General features: G+C 62.1%; 4 protein-coding genes across 24 annotated transcripts in view; 2 read left to right on the top strand and 2 right to left on the bottom strand.

The window, feature by feature from the left end:
- Nucleotides 1-2,819, top strand: part of PPP1R37 (protein phosphatase 1 regulatory subunit 37) — a 42,870-nt gene extending 40,051 nt beyond the window's left edge. For 3 of the 4 annotated variants that reach the window (XM_067720709.1, XM_067720711.1, XM_067720712.1), the window contains exon 12: nt 159-2,819. In XM_067720709.1, the coding sequence (XP_067576810.1) occupies nt 159-241 (83 nt within the window). In that variant the 3' untranslated portion in view covers nt 242-2,819. The remainder of the gene's footprint in view (nt 1-158) is intronic. The other variant, XM_067720710.1, reaches the window with a different exon arrangement.
- Nucleotides 2,820-4,322: 1,503 nt separating this feature from the next.
- Nucleotides 4,323-14,933, bottom strand: NKPD1 (NTPase KAP family P-loop domain containing 1). 8 transcript variants are annotated; one of them, XM_067720702.1, is made up of 5 exons: nt 14,892-14,932; nt 12,003-13,971; nt 11,114-11,229; nt 7,679-7,810; nt 4,323-6,424 (listed from the first exon to the last, which is right to left on the bottom strand). In XM_067720702.1, the coding sequence occupies exons 3-5, from the start codon at nt 11,211-11,213 to the stop codon at nt 4,635-4,637; spliced, it is 2,022 nt and encodes a 673-aa protein (XP_067576803.1). In that variant the 5' UTR covers nt 11,214-11,229; nt 12,003-13,971; nt 14,892-14,932; the 3' UTR covers nt 4,323-4,634. The 8 variants fall into 8 exon arrangements, with proteins under 8 accessions (XP_067576803.1, XP_067576804.1, XP_067576805.1 ...); XM_067720703.1 differs by having other exon boundaries at nt 12,344-13,971; XM_067720704.1 differs by having other exon boundaries at nt 11,114-11,226; nt 12,344-13,971.
- The window catches only part of LOC137215465 (very-long-chain 3-oxoacyl-CoA reductase-A-like), a 75,779-nt gene continuing 57,587 nt past the window's right edge, over nt 6,616-24,807 (top strand). The window contains exon 1 of the transcript XR_010939302.1: nt 6,616-7,219. The gene's annotated coding sequence lies outside the window, so the exon portion shown is untranslated. The remainder of the gene's footprint in view (nt 7,220-24,807) is intronic.
- Nucleotides 14,196-24,766, bottom strand: TRAPPC6A (trafficking protein particle complex subunit 6A). 11 transcript variants are annotated; one of them, XM_067720721.1, is made up of 7 exons: nt 24,272-24,766; nt 16,901-16,968; nt 16,634-16,751; nt 15,961-16,044; nt 15,718-15,811; nt 15,427-15,522; nt 14,624-14,891 (listed from the first exon to the last, which is right to left on the bottom strand). In XM_067720721.1, the coding sequence occupies exons 1-7, from the start codon at nt 24,632-24,634 to the stop codon at nt 14,860-14,862; spliced, it is 855 nt and encodes a 284-aa protein (XP_067576822.1). In that variant the 5' UTR covers nt 24,635-24,766; the 3' UTR covers nt 14,624-14,859. The 11 variants fall into 11 exon arrangements, 7 of the variants coding, with proteins under 7 accessions (XP_067576820.1, XP_067576822.1, XP_067576824.1 ...); XM_067720720.1 differs by lacking the exon at nt 14,624-14,891 and adding an exon at nt 14,950-15,086; XM_067720719.1 differs by lacking the exons at nt 14,624-14,891; nt 15,427-15,522; nt 16,634-16,751 and adding exons at nt 14,196-14,542; nt 15,027-15,086 and having other exon boundaries at nt 24,272-24,634.

Below are 24,807 nucleotides of genomic sequence, written 5' to 3'. Positions count from 1 at the left end.
GAGCTCCTTGGGGGCGGGGCACGCAAGTTCTGTTGACTCTGTCTGATGGTCTCATTGGTACCTAGGCCTGTGCTCCCCTGCGGCTCTAGCTGAGGCAGGGCTGGTACCCCCCAGCCCACCCGCCTGACTGGGGGCCGCCCACCCTTCTTCTCGTGCAGAGCTGAGCTGCTCCAAGAACGAGAAGGAGCTCGAGGACCTGCTTCTGGAGGCCAGTCAGGAATCTGGGCAGGAGACACTGTGACACCTGAGGTGCGGTGAGGGCCTGGGGCCCCGGGAGCTGGGGAGCCAGTGACGGAGCGCCTGGCTCTGACAGGCGCCCCCCTGCGATCTCTTCTCCCTAAGTTCCCTTCTTCCGGTCCGTCTTTGAAGAGCTGAGGCCAGAGCCATGAGAATCTGCTCACCCTCACCCCCAGCCTTCCTGAGGCCTGGGACCCCAGGGGGTGGGGGGCCTTCCTGGGGACCCCTGCCCCCCACAGCAACACTACACGGGGTGCAGGAGCTGCAGGGAGTGGCCCCCCCCCCCCCCGCCCTGACTTAAGCACTTCTATTTATGTGTCTGACACTCGAAGACTGGGCTGGGGGTGGATGGGAGGAGGACGCGGGGGAGGAGTGGATACCGGCCACAGGGCCGGGCACCTTTCCCCAGGGCTCCATGTGGCCAGGCTTGCCCCCGGTAGAGGTCAGGAGTCCTAGGTGGTGGCGGGATGATCCCCTGGTGGCCCCGGGCACAGGACCAGGCAGGAGGCATGGCTTGGGAGGGGCGGTGAGTGATGGTGGTGGTTGGAATTTGTAGAGCAGCCCCAGGCGGGGTGAGGGCCTGGGCTGGGGTGGGTGGGGGAGATCAGAGGATCAGAGCTTTCTTTTTCTTAAGTGCAATAAATCTATCAGGGAGCTGGGGTGGGGAGCAGCCAGGGCTTGGAGACCCTGCTGTCCGGGCCACTCGAGGCTGTGCCCTGAGACGCACTACAGCCCAGGGTGGGGGAGGCGCGGGTGTGGGGTGGGGGGCGGTGGGGGGGAGGGCTGCTCCTGTCGGTGCAGGTCTGCTCACACCTTTTCTAATAAACCAGAGCTGGGTTCCCCACTGGCCTGCTCTCTGCTTGTGCTGATGCTGGGCTCCCCCTGCGGGGGTTCTGGCACAGAGACGGGGAGGGCAGGGGCCAGGTGGGTCGTGGCCGCGGAACATCTGCTGGGGCGTGTGAGGATGGGCCCCACAGGAGAGGCGGGACAGGCAGGCCCCTTCTTGGCGCGCGCACCCACACTCCTGTGTCTGACACAGCTGGCCATCCCATGTATGATCCCACTTCCACTTCCCTCTCTTCAGAGGAAACAGCCCCCAAATACCTTCCAGCTTCAGGTCCAGCTTCTCAGGGTGGTGGACCTGGCACGCGGGTCCAGAGGTCATTTCTCTGCCCGGTCGCCTGTGGTCCAAGGAGGACAGACACCAGCCTGTCGCCGGCAGCCCTAGATGTTCAGGCAGGAGGGCACTCTGCCCCGGAGCCTGGCCGGTCGCCTGCAGGCGCCGAGGTGCGCCCAGGGGGCTCTTGGGCATTTCTGGGAAATCTGAGTTTCATCCTTCAGAAAAGGCGAGAACCACTTACGGGGAAGGCCTTTGTGCCCACTCCTCCCCTGCATGGGAGGCCGGCCCGGGGTGGGTGGAGACACGGTGGAAAGGTTATGAGAATCACAGCGTTGCCGATTGGGAGCCCGTTTGGTTCTAGCACAAACCCCGGAATCTTCTACCGCAGCTACCTGGGTGTCTGGGATGAACACCTTTCCTGTTTAGGCCACTTTCTGTTCGCTCTTCAGTCACCGACAGCTCCGGTGTCCTGACCGCTCCTTAAGGCAGCCACATCTGGGGCTCCCTCTCATCTGGGTGAGGGGCTGGGGGAAGCCACCCACGTCAGCCAGTGGCACCCGCCCCGCTGGCAGCCAGGGAGACACCCGCACAGTGTCATCCTCCGGCTGGCGCAGCTGTGCCCGGGTGTGAGGTGGGTGTGGAATGAGCCCCTCCAGGGTGCCCTGCCTCCTGCCCAAGTCTTCTTGGGGAGACTGGGGAGTGCGAGGTTTGCTTCAAGATGCTGAGAAACCGCAGTCCTTTGCCAGGTTGGGGTCTGTCAGTACAGTCCCCTAAGAATCTCGGTAGGCCTTTGGTCGCATCTAGCCATTGCTCAGGAATCGACCCAGGTGGGGGCTTTTGGCCCTTATGGCGGTGTTGGTTGCTTGCCCATCCCCTTTGCTCTCTGCCTCCACCTGCAGGCCAGGTGATCAACAGATGGCTGAAGGGAGGGGCGGGGAGGGTGCCTCCCCATCCTGTGGTGCCTGGGAGGGCCTGGGGTCCTGTTCCCAGCCTTGTCCCCGCCCTTCACTCTAGCTTGTGGTGAGGAATTCGGCCTTTTCCACTGTTCGTTCAGGGTTGAATTGTGCCCACCTCCCCACCCACCAAAGATATGTGAAGTCCTAATCCTCAGTACTGCAGGATGGGACTTTTCTTTGGAAATAGTGTCTTTATCGAGGTAATCAAGTTAAAAATGAGGTTATAGAGTACCCCAATCCAGTATGAAAAGGGGGAATTTGGAGACAGTGACAGAACAGATATGCTCAAAGGAAAGACGTGAGAACACAGAAGACCTTGGGAGGATGGAGGGCTTATGATGCAACCCCAAGTCAAGGACGCCAAAGACGCCAGCAAAGCACCGGAAGCTGGAAGAGGCAAGAAAGGGTTCCCTTATGGGTTTCCGCGGGCGTGTGGCCCTGACAACTCCTTGATTTTGGACTTCTGACTTCCAGAGCTGTGAGAAAATAAATTTCTGTTGTTCCAAGCTGCCCAGTTTGTGGAACTTTGTTACAGCAGCCCCAGGAGACTAATAGACCAATTCTGCAATGCTCTGATTTTCCGACCTTTTAGGGGTCTTGGATCATGGAGTTAGATCCCTTCGGCCGAGTATTTTCTTACCTTTGCCTTCAGCCATCCAGGTATCGCCCAAGCTAGACGCTGTACCACATCTTAGATCTCGATGCCCTAACATGGGAGATGTTTGTTTTCCTGCATGTGGGTGTTCTGGGTGACAGGCACCTTCTCTCCACGAAGTGACTCCTGAAGCCAGGCCCCCGCGCCCTCTGGTGGCTCTGCCATCCCCTAGGGCCTCAGGAGACCCTGCATCCAGCAGGCAGGTGGGGGAGGAGAGTGGAGACGGCAAACCTGCCTCTTAACTCGTTGCTTCAGTGGGAAACGGACACACGTCACTTCCACTCCCTTCTAGGTGCAAGTCCCCAGAAAAAGCCCCACACTGTAGGGGCCCATGAATGCCGGGGGACAGGGAGCCATCTTTGTTTCTTTGTCTCCCAAAGCTCTAGCTTTGGCAGGCACACGGTCAGAGTCTAAGATAAATCGGGCACCAGTCTGACCACTGCTCGGCATCATGTAACGGCGCACAGCCTCCTCCTGGGGCCCGGGGGTGTCCTCAGTCCTGCTCCTGACCGCCAGCCAAATCTAAGGGTTAGTCCTGCCTCCCCAACAGCCCAACACTGCTGGGGCCAGTTTGTTTCCAGCCTGGACTCTGGGTGGTAAGAAACAGAAGCCCAAGTCAAGTTGGCTGAGGGAGCTGTGGGAAGCGATGTACGTTGTCTCCAGTAGCACGTCTACAGAGACGTCGGTCTAACAGCGTCATGAGGACCCGTGCATCTCTGTGGTGGCTTCATTCTTGGGCAGGCTCTCCCTCTGCTGTTGGAAAACATCTCTCAGCACGCCCAGGATGGTGCCGCTAGCTCAGCCATGCCAGGACTGCCAGGGCTTCATATGCTCCTCAACTTCCCTGTCCTCATCGAGGGGCTCCTTGGGTGGCCCTGGAGTGACCCGTAAGGCAGGTACCCCCTGGACAATCACTCGTCTGGTGGAGGCGGCGCTGCCGGCCCCAGCTGACTGGGGTGCTGTCGAGGCCTAATTAACCCATTATGCCAGGGGAGGAGCCACCCCGAGTGCAGTAGCCTGCTGAGGTCACTGGGGACACCACCCTCAGAAATGCCAGCTCCTGCCCCGCCCACAGAGGGGCAAGCTCGGATGTGGGGACAAGGGCCTGGATCCCCTGAGGCCTGGGTGCGCTCCACTGAGTCAGCTGGGCGCACCCCTCTGTCCTTCATCTCCCCTGACTCCGCAGCCTCGCCCGCTTCCCCCACAGCCACTCCCGCGTCTGGGATGCCAGGGAGCGGGCTGCCAGCTGAGGCTGCCCGACTCCCTGGGGATGAAGTGGGCTTGGCAGAACAGGGCAGGTCTGGTGGCCAGTCCTCACTGAGCTGGGAAGACTGGGGCATGAAGACCAATCTGGGGTTTTTACATCTTCATTTATTGCACTTGAACCCCGAGTTCCTCATGGGTCCTTCTGCCCGGGCTCTCAGATGCTGTCACTGATACACTGCCCCACTCCTGGTGGCTACTGCCAACAGTTCTCTCTGGCTCACAGATTCACCTGGGGAATGTGGCCACCACAGGCCTCATTCCGGACACTGGACCCTGGGACTTGGACCCAGTTAGGCCCCCTACACCCTCATCTGGGCAGAAGGAAGTGTTGCCCTCTGCTGCGCCCAAGGTCTTCCATTCAAGGCCCACCTGGGCTAGACTGACCCCAAGTGAAGGGCACTCAGGCCATGGGTCTGGACTTGCCCCCGTCCTGGGGTTGGTGGGCTTCGCAGACACGCGCAGGCGCCCCGGGGGCGTGGTTGGCTCCGCTGGCGGCGTGCGGGTCTTTGCGGGCAGGGGACTCGGGCGGGCGGGGCGTCTTGAGCGTGCTGACGGCCCGGATGAGGCCCATGCGGTGGCGTATGGAGTGGTCCAGGTTAACCGTACAGCGCAAGAGGCTCTGCGCCTCGGCCACGGTGAAGGGGAAGTCAGCGCCCAGGAAGCGCCGGAAAAGCTCGGGGTCGCCGTCCAGGTCGAGCACCTTCTGCAGCGTCGCGGTCAGGGTGTGCAGCTCGAGGCTGTGGTCGCAGAACACGTCCCAGAGGGGCGCGTAGGCTTCGGGCGCGCTCCCTGCCTGCTGCTGGTCCTCCAGGCACTGCAGGGCCCAGCTGAGACGGCACGGCCACTGGTTGGCGAGCACGACCCAAGCCACGGCCTGGCGCGGCGAGAGGCCCTCAAAGTCCCCCTGCTGCCGTTGCAGCAGGCGCACGGTGATGGGCACGGTGTTGACGATGCGCCGCATGGACACCACGTTGTCGGGCACGTAATCGATGAGGCAGTCGTACTCGTCGTGCAGGCAACAGAGCGCCTCCTGGATGATGCGCGCCGCCTTTACTTCCAGGAGGCTTTGCGCGCTCTCGGCCCGGGCCGGCCCCTCCATCTCCAGGAGAGGCGCGACGTCTCCGCCCCCCGCCCCCGCCTCGCCCCCGGCCCCCGCCCCGCCCCCGGTCCCGCCCCGCGACCTCACGTTGAGCGTCATCTCGCGATAGAGCAGGTCGTCGCGGCTTCGCACCGCATCGTGCAGGAACTGCAGTTTGGTGCGGCGGCCCATGATGGGCACGGAGAAGGGTAGCGTGACGGTGCGGTTGAGGAAGAGGTAACCGTTGTCGGCTGTGCCCTTCATGGAGCCGGCGCTCTCGAGGCACGCGGCCAGGATGCTGGGGTCCACCACCAGGATGAAGATGAAGGGCGCGTGGCTGTCGGACAGCAGCGTGTTGATGGCATTGAGCACGCCCACCACGCGCTCCGGGTAGCACGTGTCCAGCCCTGTGATCTCGAGCACGACGCGCAGCCGGCGCCGCTGGTAGATCTCCAGGAAGCACAGGAAGTCGGTGAGCAGCCCCACCTCCTTCTTCACCTCGCACATGAATCCCAGATGGCTGCTGAACCTCTCCTGCGACACCAGCCGCTCAATTCTCTTGCGCTGGCTCACGAACAAGTGCTTGCCCAGCGAGAACAAGGCCATGAGCAGCCCGGAGCTCGAAAGCGTGGTGGCCGCGCCGCCGAATGCCCGGAACATGTTGCCGTGGCCCAGTACGTGGGAGCTCATCGACAGGTAGAGCAGGCTCATGCCCAGGCTGAACGCCGCCAGCAGCCCCAGCATTGCCAGGCACACTCGGCTCCGGCAGTGCCACTCGCGATGGCGGTAGTCCAGCCTCGTGGCCGCCTTCCTGCCCAGCACCGAGTACAAGCTGAAGGGCAGTGCGCCGTATTGCTGGCGGATGCCCTCGCACAGCGTGGCCACCAGGCCGGCCCACAGCTTGTCACTGCCTGCGTACTGCCAGGCGCTGAAACGGATGAAGAGGAATTTGACGTTCTTGCGCCGCAGATGCAACTCGGTGATGATGGGCTGCAGGAACACCAGGTACCACAGCAGCTTCGAGAAGCCCCAGCCCCGTACGGGCCTCAGCTGCCACTGCACGTGCCGCAGCTCCTCGGCCTCCCTCTGGGTCGCCTCCTGCTGCATCAGCGCTGCCGGGACCGAGGGCGCAGAGGAAGGTGTGAGCGTCTAGACCCGGCTTAGGCCAGGCCAGGGCCTGGATGTTAGACGGGGAGCCAGGGCCCGTCTCCAAGTGCTGGGCAGGTGCAGAAGTGCAGAAGGAGAGGCCTGGAGCCAGGCTTGAACAGGAAAGGGTCTGAGGGGGAATTGGGGGGGTAGGGGAGGGCAGAAGTAGAGCCCCCAGAGGAGAGAGGACCGGTGGGGGCAGGGAGGGCTCTAAGAAATGAAAGAATGCATGCCAGGTGCTGAGGAAGAGAAATGCTGGGCAGCAAGTGTACACCCTTGGTCCAGTTTTCCTGGCTTACTGCCTCTCCTCCAGCTCTCAGCTCAGTTATCACCTCTTCCAGGAAGCCTTCCCTGATCCCCAAGCTGGGTCAGGTGACCCTGGGCTCCCCCACTGCAGTCCTGCCCTCTCTGGGTCATCCCTGTCTGGGGACAGCTCTGTCTCTCAAGCTGGTCTGTGAGCCCAGGAAGGGCAGGGCCCTGGTTGTTTGGGCCACCCTGTGTCCCTTGGGTGCTGAGGAAGTGCTGGGAGGAATGTCTGGAGGATGGATCATGAGAGACTGGGGACATGATCTGCCTGCTGTGAGGGTAGTGAGTGAGCCAGTGGGAATGAGTCGGAGTCAGCGCAGAATAGAAGCTCTGTTTCCTTTTACCTTAGAGCTGAATCTTTTCTCCTTCCAGGACCTTGTTTGTTGCTCTGTGACAACACAGGAGCAGGACATGAGCTTGTTCGATAGGTGCTCACCAGGGCTGGGCACACGGAGGTGAGTCACCTCCGGCTTCTCTGGCCATGATTGGGGCTGGGGTCTGAGCTCCAGCAGCGTTTGAACCAGGCTAAGTTTCAGCTCATGTCTTCAATTAACATTATCTGTCAGGGGTCTTGTGGGCGCCAGGCCCTCGGCCAGGGCTGAGGAGAGGAGATAGGTCCGAGGAGCACAGAGGTCTGGAGGGACTTGGCAGGAGCCAAGCGAGGAACCTGGGCTTTCTCCCTAGGGTGCGGGGAGCCGTGGAAGGCTTTTGAGCAGGGGAAGGACAGGGCTAGATGTGTATTTTAGAAAGACTCCTTGCAGTGGATTTGGGGGGGGAGGGGGGCAAAGGCATAGGAAGGGACCTGGTTAATGCTGGTTTATGGGCGTCTGGCGGACTGGCCTCAGGGGTGAGCAGGTCTTAGGGAAGCCTGGGGCTGGGCAGGGACCAAATGTTCCGTTTCCCTTAATCCTCACCCATGATCTTGTCCAGCATCATGTGCAGGCGGCAGCCAAAGGGGGCGTAGAAACCCACGGTCACAGGGACAGGCACGTGGCAGAGAGTCTTGGCCAGGCAGCTGCAGTAGACGTCATCCTCTGTCAGGATATCTGAGGCCCGGGGGTGGGGAAACTGAGTCAATGACGCTGTCCAGGCACCACCCTGCTCCCCGTCTACCCTCCGGAGTGCTCGCCCTCAGCCCCTCCCGGCACCGGCACCCCTCCTCCCTGACTCCCAGCCATGACTCAGGTCAAACCCTCCGACAGAGGGTTTCTGCGGCCGCAGGCAGCCCCCTCCTTCAGGACCAGATGTGCCCTTCTGGGCCCCGGATCCACCAGGCAAAGGCCAGGAGGCCAGACCCACCCGGCCCTGGCCCAGAGGTGTGTGGGAACTTGGCTGCCCTGGCCCCAGGTCACCGGGATCATGGTTCCCCTGGGAAAATCCCACAGGCTTTTCTTGAGACTCCCGGGCCCTAAGATACCGCTGTACACGCTCAAAAGTTCCGCCGAGTCCGTTCCTTTCTGCTCTGCTAGCCTGACTCGAGCGTGGGCAGGCTCCTCGGCTGCCTGTCCACCCCTGTGCCCACAAGTCACTAGTTCCGCCCTGAGCCCCAGGCAGACGCGTCCTCTGGTCCTGGCCCCGCCACCCTTCCCCGCATGACCCAGGCAGAGCGATGCCTCTGGGAGGCACCTTGGACCTGTAGTCAGGGCACCAGAAAGGTAGGGCTCAGTTGGCGGCAGGGCAGGGGAGGAGGCCAGGCCAGCCTCACGGTGTGTGGTGGGGATGACACGCCCACTTTCATAGAGGCCTGGTGGGCTGCAGCATCCATCCCTCGCTGGGGGCCAGCGCTGGGCCTGGAGGCACAGCTGGGAGGGCAGGAGGCAGACTCGGGCCAAGGTCAGCTGAGGTGGCAGCTGGGGAGGACCTGAGCCTGCTCTGCCTGGTCAGTGGCTGACCTCACCTCGCCGAGCCTCTACCAACCTGTGTGTGAAATGGGCATCGAGGCCCCGAGGCTATAGCGACGGGGTTGTGCCTGACCTGGAGCCGAGTCCCCACTCAGCTGTGCTCTGCTTTCAAACCCGACCTGGAGACTGCCACCTCCCTGGTCAGGTTGCCGGCACCCCTCGCCGGGACTCCTGCTTTCCGCCCTTCCTCCCACAGTCAACTCTCAGGTCACATCCCAAGTCAGCTCTGGGCCCTTGTGGCTCCCACCTCCCCAGGGGGAGAAGGCTGAGCCCTCACCACGTCCGCGAGGCCACCTTCCACCCTCTCGGAGCCCGTCTGACCCTCGTCTTCACCTCCCCTGATCCAGCCGCGTGTCCCTCCGTGTTGCCCCGTGAACAGGCCACCTCAGAGTCTGTACTTGCTGATCCTGTTGCTATTTACTCGAGAGAACTGCCCCATCTTTGCTTAAATGCAGACTTGACGGGGCCTCGCCAGATGCCCTTGTTTAATTTGCAAACCCCGTTTCCTCTCCCTGCTTTATTCTTCCCCCCCAACGTGGTTGTCACCCGGCGACACACTTTTGAACTTCCCTGTTTATCTTTTTTCCTGTACCCGCCTCCCGCCACCGCCTATAGAACGTGAGCTCCACGAGGGCAGAGGTCTCTGTCTGCCCTGCTTCCTGTGACACCCCCAGAACAGAGCCTGGCGCCCCTGTAGGCGACCAGTACCTGGTCACAGAGTGAATGAATGAATGAATGAGTGGGTGGGTGGGTGGATCCCTCCCATGGCTGTGTTGCTCTCTCCGTCCCTCGGGCCACTCCCTACCTCTTGCTGCAGCTGCACTCCCCAACACCAGAGCAAGCTGGTGTTCATCCCCCACTGCCCCAAGTCAGGAGGGCTGGGGAGAGAGGAAGCAGAGCAAGGGTGTCACAAGCTGGGGCCCGGGCCCCTGGCCCGCCCGGGATGGAGGCAGCATAGACGGGCCTGGCCTGGAAGCCTTGGATCCCAACGGGTGAAGGAGCAGCGGCTGCCCAGAGGCCCAGTGTCAGGGACGAGCGCCCTCCCAGACAGGAACCAGAGTGAGGGCTGAGGAGGGCAGGCCCCAGGCCTAGGTGGGAGGCGAAGTGGCAGGGACAGAGCCCCAGCAAGGGAAGGCTGGGTGAGCTCTGGACCTGTAGGAGGTGAAGGAGCTACGGTTTACGGTGTCAGGCAGATGCCAGGTGTCTGTGGGCCTCCTGGGCTCCAGGAGGGCGTTGGCTGCAGAGGGCAGGGCTGGGCCGCTGCTGGCTGTGGTGCGTGCCGCAGCGGGTGAGGGGGTGCGTGTGGGGGCCGGCTGGGGGGTGCTGGCTAGTTGCATGGGGGCGGTAGTGGTTGCAGGCGGCCCCTTCTGGGTGCCGTGAGCGGGGCAGAGCCGCTGCCACGGGGGGCTGGGAAGTGCGGGCTGGGATCGCCGCTGCAGAACAGGGGGCTGGAGGCCCCGGCGACAGCCATCGCTACCCCATGGTGGCCTAGCATGCCTGGGGGGTGGCGACAGGGCCTGTAGGCTTGAGGTGCCGCTGGGTCATGGTACTACTGGTGACAGCATCCTGGAAGGAAGGAAGTGGGGGGTGACTGGGCCTGAGGGGCACTGGCAGGAACCAGGTCAGGTCTTCAGGAGGAGGCTGGGGCTCGTCACTCAGCTGAGGCCCAGGAGAAGTCAGAAGACGAGGAGGGGCTGTGGGCCGAGGCGGGGCCATGCCCTGCGCTCTCCCACGGCTGGGGCAGGGGGTGGGGGGTGGGAAGAGGTTCAGGGGCCTGGGCTTCAGCTATGTGAGGAGCTAGAGGGGGGATGATGCCCCCAGAGCTTCTGCTACCCCAAGTTCTTCGGTCCCTGGGGTGTCCCCAAGTCGGGGAGCGGGCGGAGAGGACTCCACTGGGAGCTGGCCTGGCTGGTCCACAGGAGGCCAGAGTGACGAGACGTGACTGTGGAGGGGGACAGGGTGGGGACTAGGAAGGGGGCTGCCCTGGGAGGCCCCGAGGAGGCTGGATCAGCCCTGACGGGAGTAGCTGCCCCCTCCTCGCCCGGAGCAACAGCGACTGCGGTCACCATGGGCGGCTGGACCCCCTCCTCGTTCATACGCACTCAGTGTGGGCTGCGGGCTTGCCCTCCGACCCCTCCCGCCCACCGCACTGCTCCCCCCAGGTTGTGGGGCAGTCCCCACAGGCCTGGCGATTTGGGGAGGGAATTCTGTCCACGCTAGGGGCAGGGGCAGGCCAGATGGGCCCCCACTGCTGGCATCCCCAGCCCAGGCTCCCACCTCCGGCCTCCCAGGGCCTACGGTCCCCACGGCCCCCTGTGCAGATGCCTCCATGGTGAGTGCCGGTGGCTTTTCCCTCCGGGGGCCTGAAGTTCTGCTTGGCCATCCGCTCAGCAGCCCCCCACTCACAGGTCTCTCTTGCGATCAGGGCCGCCCAGACTGAACCCCTACCTTTTTGGTGCCCCAATTCCCTGTCCGAGCAGTAGCGCTTGGTGGGCGTCCGGGGGGGCAGGGCACCCTTGGCGAAGTGGATGGTGTAGTGCTGGTTCATGGTGGCGGGGGGCCTGCTGGGGGTGGGGACGAGAGGCGGGCTCAGTACCCAGCCCCCTCGGGCGCCAGCAGCGAGAACCCACCCACCGGACGGCCCCGAGACCTGCGATAGATGAGACCTCATCCCGGATGTTGGGGTCCTGGGCTACCCAGGTGGCATGGGGGTGCTCTTCAGAGTAACAGGGAGAGGTCAGGATGGGGGGACGGGACAGCCAGGCGCGCGAGGATGAGAACGCTTGGGGGGTAATTTGGGGTGGGTGAGATTTCCAAGGCCTGGGTGTTCGGGAGCTGCTGGGAGTTTCCAAGAGGCTGGGACAGTGCGGGTGCTGAGCCGACGTGGGCTGGGAGCCAGGGGCTGGCTGAGTAAGATCGGGGGGAGCTGGGTACTGGGCGGGTGCGCTGTGGGCAGTGGAGGCCGGCACCCTCTGAAGGGACTTGAAACCAGTGCGGTGAGAGGCGGGGAGCAGTGAGCCACCGGGCAGGCGAGCGGCTGAAATGTCAGGGCTGAGACATTTGGGACCTAATGAGGGGTTGGAGGGAGGGGCCTCTAGGGGAGCAGATGAAGTCGGCGTGGTCCAGTCTGGGGAGAGGCTGAGCAAACTGGGGATGAGGCGGGGGGCACTGGGTTTAAAATGTGAGGAGCGGAAGCGAGGGAAGGAGGCTGTTGAGAGGCAGGCACGGGAGAACCCGAGGGGCAGAGGAAACGGGTGAGAGCTGGAGTTGGTGAGGGTTGGGGGCCTGGCGCGTGGCCCCTGCCCACCTCATCCCCCCGGCCTGGGGTCCCCCATACCTGATGGCAGCCTCGCAGCCCCAGCTCCCTGCCCCGCCGCTGCCGCCAGCCGAGCCGCTGTGCCAGCCCCACCGTCTGGCAGCATCAGCGCAGGCCAGACTGGTGAGAGGCCCGGGAGCTGGGAGCCAGGAGCCCAGTGGCCCGACCGGTTTGCCCACCTTGTCCCCGCCCCTTCCCAGCAAGCCTGCCCAGTCCCTGTCCCGTGCGCTCAGCTCTCAAGGACTGGGGGCTGCAGCCGCCCCCCCACCCCACCGCAGTACCCCAGTAAGGGATGGAGATGGCAGGCCACGCTGCTGCCCAGGGCGGGGCCCGCCGGAGGGTCTGCCGGTCTGGGCACTTACGCTGTGGGAGGGAGGGAAGCTAGGATATGGATTTGGAGTCCAGGCCCAGAGAAGATGCACCCCAGGTTCAGGTGCCAGCTCCTCCAGGGCCCAGCCGTGTGAGCTCGGGCGGGTGACTTCAGCTCTCTGAGCCCCGGCTTCCTCGTGGCTGAGCAGGCCGGCGTCCGTGCCTGCCTCTCGTGGTTGTCAGGAGGAGTCCCGAGCCCAGAGCCCGGTGCTCAGCAACGGTGGCGCCAGCTGGCCCATTTGCCAGCTGCTCCAGATGCTTCACATAAAATGACGACGACACGCGCGTTCCAGGCTCGCCAGGAGCCGTGCTCAGCGTACATGCTTCTCTTTTTTTGACTCCAACACGCGGATTGCGGGATCTTAGTTCCGCAACCAGGGATTAAACCCAGCCTCAGCAGCGAACGGGCGGAGTCCTAACCACTGGACCTCCAGGGAAGTCCCAACATGCTTTTTTATCTTCAGTAACCTCTTTCCTCGTTGCCACGCTCCAGTGGGGCGGGGGTGATGCCCCCTTAACAGGTGAGGAAACGGAGGCCTGGACTGGGGAGTCCCTTGCCCCGGGTCTTAGGGAGGCAGAGCCAGGCTTTGCAGGCAGTGGTTTGTGCTGGGTAGGTGGAGGTGCCTTGTGGACATTCTTCGAGAGGTGAGAGCGGGGTTGGGGGTGGGGATGGCTGGGCAGGAGTTGCCTTAGACACAGCGTGTGTGGGGGGCCCCTCTGCTCTCCAGGGTCCTGTCTCCCTGTGGCTGCTGCTGGCGTGATGGGTCGAACAGAGGTTCGTTCCCCCGGGAGATGGGGGAGGCAACCACAGAGCTGTGCCCAGTGACCAGACACTGCCCCCTGTAGCCCAGCTGTGCCGCTTCCCTCGCCTGGGCTACTGCTCTCTCCCCTCACCAGGCTTTCAAGCAACTTCCTCCTCCCTGTCCTCTGCCACTTTAGGACTCTGCCCCCCTCCCAGCACCCCTGCCCCATCAGGGAGGCCAGGCTGATGTGTCTGAGTGGGGGTGTGGTGAGTTTGGGGGGGATCCTCCAGGACAGCCCGGAGTTCTTGAGGGCAGGGCTGGGCCGATCCCCCGCCTGTCCGTGCGCACAGTTTAGCTGAGTGACTGCGATTCATTTGGGAAACATCTGCAGGCTCTGTGCTGGACAGTGCCAGCACCCGGCTGAGGGACCCAGAGGGACCCACAGGGAAGCGCGGCGGAACATAAACAAGTAAACACGGCGGCAGGGCAGGACAAGGCAGTCTAGGAGCCCCCCCACCCCCCCAGGGCTGCAGGTGCCGGGCGAGTGAGCAACTGCTCCGAGGGATGTGGTGGGCAGCTGAGGCTGGTGGCTGCTGGACACCGGAGAGGGAGCAGGAGTTTGGGGAGTGGGCCAGGCAGGGAATGGCATGTGCAAATGCACGGAGGCAGGCCAGGGACCCGCGGTGCTCAGCTGTGTGCGCTGGGGAGGGGCCGGATGGGGTGTCTGCAGAGGAGCCCCACCCACTGAGGAGACCCCTCCTCCTCCCGTCTGGGTCTGTCGCAGCCTCGGCGTGCAGATCTGAGGTGGGGGTACTTACCCACATCAGGCAGCAAGTGGCAGAGCCTGGCAGAGTCCAGACAGGTGATGCCCTCGGATGCTATGAATGTAAACATTGGAGGTGGCGGCAGGGGGTGGGGTGCAGGCATGGAGGCCGAGCTGCCCAGGGACTGGTCAGCCTGGCCATTGTTCTTTTCTTGGTATGACTCGCATCCGCCAGGCACATGAACTGTGTGTGTGTGTGTGTGTGTGTGTGTGTGTGTGTGTGTGTGTGTGTGTGTGTGTGTGTGTGTGTGTGTGTGTGTGTGTGTGTGTGTGTGTGTGTGTGTGTGTGTGTGTGTGTGTTTTGGGGGAGCCGAGGGTGTCTAGCCCACCTCACCTGCATCCATCCTTGGTCCTGGCAGCCCCAGCCCAGCCCACCCCTGCCAGCACCCTGGGGGCCCTTGGCCCTGCTCCTAGGGAGAGGTCCGTCCTGTGGGCCCCGCTGGGAGGAGAGCGGCCCCAGACTTGACGCTGGCAAGGGTGCCAGCGCCAGGGGCCACCCTCCCCTGCCAGGTGTGCAGGGCAGGAGGCGGCAAGCTGCAGGGCTGAGGCCGAGGAGGAGGGGGCCCAGGAGAGGAGGAAATGTGGGCTGGGGAGCCACACAGGGTAGCCTGCTTCTCCCCCAGGACCTGCGACACAAACAGTCCCTTTGCAGATGACCCTGCCCCCAGCACCCTGCGTGACCCCCACCTTCCACTTGGAATCTGGTCCCACGTACAGAACCTTTATTGAGCACCTGCCATGTGGAGGGACGTGTCCGATGTGGGCTCCCTCCACACCAGCCCCGACTGGGGCGGGGTCCACCTTGCCCCCGGGACACCCCCACCTCCCTATGACCCCCATTTGTTGAGGCCCTGAAGCGGTGGGGGGACCCCGTCTCCCCAGCACCAGCCACCACCACGGGCAGCAGCTGGGTCCCCGGGATGGGGTGGCGCCTGGGGCTCCCTCAGGATCTCTGGATTACCACCTGGAACTTACCTGGAAGAGAAGGGCTGGCTTTAGCCTGAGGCTGGGACCGGAGGGGAGAGGCAGCATCCCCGTAGCTCAGAGATATTCATCCCTGCCCTGCGCCAACAGCCTGGGTGGCCTCAGCTGGGCCTCAAGTTTCCTCACCGGTCTAGGGTAGAGATGCTTCCTGCCCACCTGGCCTGCATCCCACGGCTGCGTGGGTGACTGGGGGCATGAAGGCCAAGCATGTCGGTTGCTGGGGAAGGGGCTGGCACGGGCTTCTGGGGCATGTATTGCTCAGATCCTCCCAGGTCCCCGGTGATGAGTGGGCCTGGGGACTGGCAGAGGGGAAGACACCTGGAGGGAAGGGGACTAGAGGGTTGGCTGCAGGCTGCCCCCAGGTAAGGGTGGGGCCTCGGCCTGTCTGATGGAGGGCACTGTGGGCCAGCGGGGACCCGGGGGTCAGGAGGACAGCCCATCACACCGGCTGCAAGTTCCATGGGGCCTGGCTGCCTGTGGAGCCCCTCAGCACAGCACCAACCCGGGTGACTTCCATTATGTCCACCTGGGTTCCCGCACCGGGAAGAGTGTTCGAAACCACTAGACCAGGTCATCGTCAAGGGTTGTCTCCTCCAGGCTGGCATGCCCCAGGGGAAGCAGGCTGCGGGGGACATCCAGGGGCAGGGGCGTGGATGCGCTGTACCAGCTGTGTGGCCTGGGCATGTGACTTAAACTCTCTGGGCCCAAGACTCCCCATCTGTGAAATGGGGCTGGGGTGGCCCGGCCCCACCTCCTCGGCCCCCCTGGAGCAGGGGGACCCCTGCCTCACTCGGACGGGAGCCCCCCACCAACTCACAGGCGGGCAGGGCTGCCACGGAGGCGGTGACCAGGCTCTTGATGCCCAGGGTGCTGAGGGTGCCCCGTAGGAGGCCGCAGGTGAAGGCCAGGAACTGGGGGCGGGGGACACAGGTCACTGTGGGCAGAGGGGGAAGGCCAACACCCAGGACCAGAGGGGCCACGCTGGGCCCCTCCCTCTCCCGGGGTCCTGGGCTCGGGGAGGGGCCTGCCTGGGGCTGGAGTCCCAGCACCGCCCCCGTACCTTGGGCGCTTCCTCCAGGTACTGCAGACCCGAGGCCATCCGGATGAGAAGGGGGAAGCTGTGGTCCTGCAGGACGTAGGTCCCCTGGGGACAGAGGAGGGGCCCATGGGGGCTGGGGTGGCACCTGTACCTTTGTTAGCGAGGAGGGGAAGCAAGGACCCAGGGCCCAGCCCCGCTGGGCTGAGGTCTGGAAGGACCCTTCCCTCAAAACCGTGGTGGTCGGTCACGGGCCGTCCTTCAGAGCTGCACGAGGACCCACAGGCCTTCGGCCCCGGGCCTGGTGTCCTGCCCCGCTGGGTGCGTGACCTTCCAGGGTGGTGGTGAGAAGCTGCAGCCCAGGCCCGTGGAGCGGCCCGCCGGGCCCCGGCACAGCACGGGCTCCTAATGGGAACTAGGACCAGGTCCGGACAAGAAGCATCAGGCCGAGGCGAGGTGCCGCCGGCCGCAAGGGGCCTTCTGCCGGCTCTGGGGCCCATCCTGGGAGGCCTGCGGGGAGGCTGGAAACGGCTGCCACGCCCCGCTTCCCCTGGAGGATGACACAGAGGCCCCGAGGGGGCCCGTGCCTGCCTCCCAGCTTGGGCAGGTCCCCGTGGCCGGGCTGGGCCTGCTGCAACCGCCCCGCGCGGGGGAGTCCCCTCCCCGGCTCTTTTGGGCGCTGGGCGTGGCCACACACCTGATGATTGGTGCGGAGGCTGTCCATCTGCTTTTGAAACACGGCCGCCCACACGTCTTTGCATAGGAACTTGAGGGCGTCCAGCTCCTCCCTGAAGGCTAGCGTCTCCCGGGGCAGCCTGGGGTGGGGCCCAGGCCAGGGGAGGGGGAAGCCCCGAGATGAGGAAGAGGGAGGAGACCAGGCTGGGTTCCTGTGTGGAGCAAGGTACCCTCCCCGCCCGGCTGTGCCCAGGAAGGGACCCCACCTCAGCTCCTGCCCACCTCTCACCTCTCGCCCAGGGCCTGGCCCACGCGGAAGCCCATGCCCTCCAGGACCGACAGGCTCATCTTCTGTCCCTAAAAGGCCAGGGAAGAGAGGCGCAGGGGCCCTCGGTCACCTGAGGGAGCCGGGAGCCGCTGGGTGTGAGGGCTGCGAGGGGACTTGCCCGTCCCTGCCCGTGCAGGGCAAGGAGGCCCAGAGGGGAGGGCCTTGCTGCACAGGCTGGCAGGACAGCCCGGCTTTGCCCCTTCACCTCCTCACATGCCTCCAGAAACCCCATCAGCCCTCAGGACCCGCTCCCCTTCATTCCAGGAAAAACGGGGGTTTTCCCCAGGCTCAGCTTCACCCTGCCGGTCAAGTCTTTCCTGATAACACCCATCACTTCTTATATGCGCTTTCAGTGTCTGTCCTTACAACACCCTGTGGAGTAGCACTCCCGTTACCCCAGAAACTCAAGGCGACCTGCCCTGGGGCTCATGTGGCGAGTAAGGGGGCCACAAGGCATGGGCCCTGGCCTCTGGCTAGCAGGGGGTGTGAAAAGTCAGCTGTGATCATTAGGCCTTAACATATTAGCTGAGAATCCTGGGAGGGACGCACAGGGGCACAGGGGAGGGAAGTGTTCCCTCGGTGCCCGGTGAAGGCGGTGGTGGCAAAGCGGCCTTCTGGAGGGCAGGCCAGGGTCTCACGGTGGAGGGGCTGAGGGACAGGGGTGGCAGGAGGGCTGCACCTGGTATCTGTCCAGGTGCCCAGGAGTGTGGGCGGCGAGGCTGGAGGAGAGCTGACCTGTGTGTGTTTTTGATCTGTGTGACCTGGAGAGAGCTGAGCAGGCGAGGGAGGCTGGCCCAGACTGGGGGCGTCAGAAATACCAGGACGGCTTGTGGTGACCAACACGGGGCCGGGCACACCGGAGGAGGTGCGTTAGAAACAGATGCTGAACGAGCAAAGTGAGGAACTGGGACTCAAGCACACACTGTGCCGGGTGCCCTGTACAGACTCCCTTGTTTAATTTTAACAACCCCGTAAGGTAGGTTGTATTTCACACCTGGAGACCAGGCACAGAGGGGTTAGGTCACACCTCCCAGAGGCCCCCTCAGCCACGGGGCTGTCCTTCGGACCTGAGCAGGTCTGGCTCCTGCCGGTAGGTGGCAGATGGGTGGGCGGCCGGGGCAACACCCCCAGCTGTCCCTGCGCCAGGGAAGTGGCAAGGGCTGAGGCCCGCTGGGGGGACGCGCCAGGCGTAGGGAGGTCGGAGCAGAGGCGGCCTGCGTGCCGGCCCTCTGTTCTGCTGGGCTACGTGATATGCAGGCCCTGTCCCGCTATTCTGTGCTCTTCCCGCGAGAACCAGGCCTGGGGAAGGACACAGCTTCCTGCTGGTGGCACTGGCGTGCGCTCTCTGGTTTCTTCCAGCACAGCAGGGCCAGCCTTGCGGGGAGGGCTTGTAGACTCAGGATGTGCGGGATCTCAGCTTGGGGCATGAGAGGCAGAGAGGGGGACATGTGCCTGGTGGCTGGTTCCGGGGTCCGGGGCCAGATCAGCCCCTGACCCCTACCAGCTGCCCCGTGCCTCAGTTTCCTCACGTGTAAAATGAGGACCTTTCCAGGGTGTGGGTAAGTGCAAGCCAAGCGCTCTGAGTCAGGCTCAGGAAGCGCTACTGTCATTGTCATCTGCAGCCTCTGCACCTGTCAACCTGCATGACGAGCTGATGGGGAAAGGGAAGGAGAGACCCGTTAAGGAGGGGCTCTGTTCTGTGGGCTGGTGGATCTCAGCACCTGGATCACTGCCACCCTGCGTCACCTCCCTCCTAGAGGCGAGCTACCCGAGGGGGCCTGGCTGGGCTCCACTCTAAGTGCATCTGTGTCCCGAGGGACAGGGAAGACCCCAGGACTCCCCTGTTCATCCCACAGACATTTCCTGACTGGCCTCCGGGAGCTCGCCTAGCAAGCCTAGTGGGGATGACGGGCACCCAGGGGATGACAAGCTGGTGAGAGGGCGGAGGGTGGTGTGACCGGCACACTCACAAGGGTGGTGTGACCGGCAGCTCACTCTACAGCAGCTGTTGCTGTTGGCTCCATGGTCCCCAGCCCTTGAAAGGGGCCAGTTAAATATCTGCTGCACTGCAGAGACTGGGGGTGGTGGGGAGGGGGGAATAATGCGAGCAGGGAGGAGGAGAGGCGGTGGGGAGGGAAGGGCGGAGGATGAGCGGGTGACTCGGGAGAGAGGGCGGAGTAGGAGGGTGGCAGAACCCCACCTGCTCTCTGGCAGCCGCCTCCCAGGACTCAGCAGTGTTCAAGCCCCAATCCCTACCAAAGCTCTCCAGACACTAGGGGTTCGTCATTCCTGAGGAGGGAGGGCAAGGCGGGACACTCCCATCCCATTGGAAGCCTCTGGAGCCCAGCCCAGAGCCAGTGCGTTTCTGGGCTCCCCACGCCTGCCTCCGCCGAGTTGACACAACAGCCCATGGAGAGGAACCGAGATAATGGGAGAGACAGGGGGGACCCCTCAGAGAAGGCTTATCAGTGTGGCACGAGGGGCATCCACGAAGCAGCACGGGCACTTGGAGGAAGGGACAATCGGACAAGGGAACGTTCTTAGAAATGAAATGGTAGCCAGAAGAAACGTTTGTTCATGAGGGAGCTGAAAAAGAGACAAATCCGGAAGGTAGGTAAAACCTCACAGATGGTTAAGAAAAATGGGAACCACGAGGTAGGAAAAAAATGAGAGAAAAGTTGACATGCGGAAAGAGACCTAGGGAGTCTAGGATTCCTCTGACTGCGAGAGATGGAACAGTGCTGGAGAAGAAATAATGAAAGGAGCCTAAGAGGAACATGTGCTCTGCTAAAGGCAGATTCAAGCGTCCAGACCGAAAAGGGCCGCAGAACTCCGAGTAGGATGAATGGAAAACAAGTAAACCAAACTGCCTCCCCCCTGGTCCCGTCCTGGACTGAAACTCGATGGAGCTGGGTGGGGGGCTGTATGCCTGGCCTGCCTGGCCCCTTAGTTATTAGTTATTTGTGAGGTTCGAGCCCCACCCACGGAGCCACTCTGTGCTGGCCCAGGGCAGGGCGTCCCAGGAAGGAGCAGCACTGGTTCCTGCCTTAAGAAAAGCACAGGGAGGGCTTCCCTGGTGGCGCAATGGTTCGGAATCCACCTGCCAATGCAGGGGACGCGGGTTCGAGCCCTGGTCCCGGAAGATCCCACATGCCGCGGAGCAACTAAGCCCGTGTGCCACAGCTACTGAGCCTGTGCTCTAGAGCCCGTGAGCCACAACTACTGAGCCCACGTGCCACAACTACTGAGCCCATGTGCCACAACTACTGAAGCCCGCACACCTAGAGCCCGTGCTCTGCAACAAGAGAAGCCACCGCAATGAGAAGCCTGCGCACTGCAATGAAGAGTAGCCCCCGCTCGCCGCAACTAGAGAACGCCCGTGTGCAGCAACGAAGACCCAACGCAGCCAAAAATAAATAAGTTTGTATATATTTTTTAAAAAAGCACAGGGAGAAGGGATGACTTCCGGCTTCCCCCAGGTGAATGGCCCCAGAAGACCCAAAAGAACTATGCTGCGTGACCAGGTGAGTGACAGGGTGAGAGCACACCTCCCACCCCGTCGCCCTGTCCTCATGCACCCAGGTGGTGCCCAGACAGCCCCAAATCCCACCTTCTCCCCTGACACTCTGAGCTCACCCAGCCCCCCTCCACCTGCCTTCCGTCTGCTCCTCACCGCTGCTCGGGCTCCTGCAGCAGCACCCTTCCCCACCCAACCTCCATCCAGTCTCATCCACGTGGCCAGGGAGGACTTCCGGAGAAGTAAATCTGAGCCTGGCACACCTCAGTGTAAACCTTCTATGGCCCCCACCGCCCTCAGGACAGAGCCCCAGTTCCCGCACGGAGACCCCACTGCTGGCTCTGTGGCCTCGGATGCACTGCGCCCCCTCCAGGGCTCTGCCCCCTGCTGTCCACTGTGCCAGGAACTGGTTGGTTTTCCAGGCTCTTGCGTGAGGACAGGACTGTATCTGATGGCTGCTACACCCACCACAGGCCCTCCTGAGAGAAGGGGCTGGCCTGGGCACTCACTGGGCCTCGGTGGACCAGGGCCTGCCCAGCAGGGCCGTTCCCGGGCCAGCGGCCAGTGGATGACAGCTCATTACACACACAGAGGGGTTCACTCCTTTGCCCACATATCTTCAAAGTTCCTGAGGTGGACAAACCACAGCCTCTTCCTCCGACTCCTGGAACTTTTCCCTCTGATAACAAAGGCCCTTCGACCTCCCAGTTCCTCCGGCCAGTCTTCCATTCAACCCGTAACCGTTCAGGAGAATCCATTCAACAGCCACAAATAACCAGGCAGGACATGGAGATCAAAAAGCCCTAAACAATGACTGTGGCTCCTGGACGCCTGTGCTGCGGGGACAGAGATGAACCAGCCACCATCGCTTTCCTCAAAGGGCTCTGGGGCAGGTGGGCGGGGCAGGCCTAATGCCACAGACAAGCTCCGGCACGGATGCCCGAGTCCTGATTTTGCCTTTGATCCTGGCTGTGCAGCGTCGGAGAAGCCCTCCTTCTCTGGTGCCTCAGTCCCTCCCCTGTAAAATGGGATGATGACGTCAACCTCAGAGTGCTGTTCTGAGGACTGAATCAGATAAAATCCTGTGCTGGAGACACGATAAGTACCCAAGAAACAGAAGGTCTGCGTGGCGTTCAGACAGGACACTTGCCGGACCAAAGAGAGGAGCAGAGAGGGGAGGGGCCGGGAGCAAAAGAGAAAAGACTGCGTGAAAACAGCGCAGCTGCCCACGATGTGCTAAGAAACGGGGCTCCCCAGCTTGAAAGAATGTGGGGAGATGGTAGTCCTTCCCCTGGCTGCACACAGGAACCACCCAGAAGCTCTGAGGCCTGACGCCCGGGCCACCTTCTGGCCCAGCTCCACCGGAATCTCTAGTGTGGGACCCCAGCATCAGAACTGCAGAGGCAGCTGGGCAGAGAGCCACGCCCAACGGTCACAGGCGCGTTCGTGCTCTAAAAGCCCTGTGCTGAGCAAAGCTGAGTAACCGCCTGTCCCCCCTACTTGCTTGGCCACAGGAACCCATTAAAATCCTCCCAGAGTGTCAGAGAAGACACTAAGACAGGAGAGAGTTTATAGCACAGGCTTTGGAAGTGGGAGGCCCAGTTACATTCCTGACTCTGCCACTTGACAGTGAAGACTCCATCTATAAAAGCCTCTGTTTCCTCATCTACAAAGTGGGGAGGATCGTGCTGACCTTTGTGGGTTGTTAGGTGGATCAAATGAAATCAGGAATGTGAAGCCCACCAGGGCACACGATAGGTGCTATTATTGGCCACGATACTAAGTGAATGCCAGTCCCCGCCCACACCCTCCATGGCACAGGGGCTGCACTCACTTCAACAAATCCATGCTGAGGACCTACTATGGGGTGATCAACACAGACCCGGTCCCCATCCACACCACACAGCAGGCAGCCTGGCAGAGGAGAGGCTGTGAATCGAAGGATCATATGGGTACATAATTCAGATACATACTTATTGTGATGCAAGGATACCCCACTTCCACTGGGGGCTCAGGGAGGGCTTCCCCGAGGAGGGGACATTTGAGCCAAGATCTGAAGGATTAATAGGTGTCAAGGCAGTGACGATGTGACAGGTGAAATGAGCTGGAAGATGAGGGAGGACGCTGGTACAGGGCAGAGAGGAGGGAAGCCAGACTAAAGCAGGGAGGGGCCAGATGGGAACCATATTTGGACAGCACAACAGGAAGGGCCTGGCTGATGGCTGGAGGTGAGGGAGGAAAGGCAGATGTCAGGGACTCCTGGGTTTCTGGTTTGAAAGCCAGGATGGATGGGGTGCTGAGACACTGCAGCCCCCTCCCCAAAACACAGGTCAGTGCACACTCCCTCTCCCACGCGCTAACGTTCTCATAGCATTTTCCCAAGGTACAATATATACTCATTTATCTGATTTGCCCGCCTACCCCACTATAACGTAAGCTCCAGGAGGGCAAGGGTTTTGGCATGGTTCGCTGAATAATCCCCAGAGCCTACAGTAAGGCTTGGCACCTTGCAGGTTTTAGTGACAGTCTGTTGAATGAATGAACTTGAAAAAACTATGTTGAGATGATAACAAGCAACACCTTTGTCCTTCTGAATTGGGAAGAAAACATAGACCAATAAAAATGTCTTGCATATTGACGATGATGATCATAGAAAGAATAATAATGAAAAAAGTGAGCACAAGGGCTTCCCTGGTGGCGCAGTGGTTGAGAGTCCGCCTGCTGATGCAGGGGACGCGGGTTCGTGCCCCGGTCCGGGAAGATCCCACATGCCGCGGAGCGGCTGGGCCCGTGAGCCATGGCCACTGAGCCTGCGCGTCCGGAGCCTGTGCTCTGCAATGGGAGAGGCCACAGCAGTGAGAGGCCCGCTTACCGAAAAAAAAAAAAAAAAAGTGAGCACAGCCCCACTTAAGCACCTACTCTCTCCGTCACCCTTTCTTCTTGGTAACAGACTTTAAAACAAGAGCTCCGTGTTTTGAGGGCTGATTAGGTGCTAGACATCGTACTAAGTGCTTTGAAGTCTGAGCATTTATTTTTCATAAGGGCCAACTTCCAAGATGCCAAGCACGCTCCTTCCGCAGGGCTTCGCAGAAGGCTTCCCCCTTCCTGGAATGCTCTTCCCCCCACTTATCCCCGGGGCTTGCTTCCTCCCTTCTCTTCCTCAAAAGGCTTTCCTCCACCATCCAGCACTCCACCTCTCTTCTTCCCCCACTCGGCTGAAGTTGTCTTTATAAAACTTCTCACTAGCTGGTGGCACATTCTATGTTTATTTATTGTTTGTTTTGACTCCCCTACTAAAACGTAAGCTTCACGAGGACAGGGAAACAGTGCCCTGAATACAGCAGGCGCTCAGTAAGTTTGCTGAATGAATAAATGTCTCGCTCGGAGTCTTAGGTGCTGTTACGATCTCATTTTACAAGGGAGGAAACTGAGGCACACAGAGGTCGAATCACTGGCTCTCGCACCCTGTATGAGTGATGCAGGCGGGATTCAACCCAGGCTCAATATACGACTTCTCAATATATACCCAGTAATCGTAATTACTGTAATTGCTACCCGCTTACTCTGTGCCAGGCTTTGAGCTAAGAGCCTGACCCCGAACTGTCTCGCTCAGTTCTAGCTGCGACCCTCGAGGCCGGCACTGCTGCAACCCCTCTTTGCAGAGGCGGAAGCTGGCGCCTGAGGTCGCCCAGCGAGGCAGGGGCGGGGCGGAGGTCCGACGCGGGCCGCTGCCGCGCCCTCTGCTCCTCCCGGGGCCTCGACCCGGCCTTCCCGCCGCGGCCCGTGCCTCCTTCCCCCCGGGGCCCGGCGCTCACCCCGGGGCCGGGGTCCGGATCTTGCGCCCACAGCTCCGCTACCATTTCCGTGTGCAGAAACTCGAACAGTGCCGCGTCAGCCATGCGCCGACCTTCCCTGCGTAACAACCGTCCAGCGCCTCGTGTCCTCATTGGCCCGGCTGGGCAAGCTCCGCCTCCTGCACCTAAGCGCGAGCCCGCCCACTCTCGCTTCCATTGGTGTTTCGGGCTAGCCCCGCCTTTCTTTTCTGGGCTCTTGTGGTGCGCGCCCGAACTTGGGAGACTAGGGGGAGGGCCTGCTTTGTCTATATTGGCTGCACGTGACAAGCATCTCCGCCCTTCCCTCTGCTTCTTCCCCGTTTCCGGGTCCTCGAGCATTTCCATTGGCCGAGTCGCTTGTTACACGTGACTTCTCGTCATTTAGAGTCCCCGTCTGTCTACACGCCTCGCAGCACAACGCGGAAGCGCCGGCCCAACAGCTTTCCTATTGGCCGTGCCCATATTCACGTGGCTCTTCACACACACCCCTCAAAGCTGGTCCTGAGGGCTTGCTTCCT

Source organism: Pseudorca crassidens, chromosome 20, assembly GCF_039906515.1.
Source record: "Pseudorca crassidens isolate mPseCra1 chromosome 20, mPseCra1.hap1, whole genome shotgun sequence".
Lineage (NCBI taxonomy): Eukaryota > Metazoa > Chordata > Mammalia > Artiodactyla > Delphinidae > Pseudorca > Pseudorca crassidens.
The sequence above is the reverse complement of the archived record's forward strand: the minus strand, read 5'-3'. Positions and strand labels throughout refer to the sequence as shown.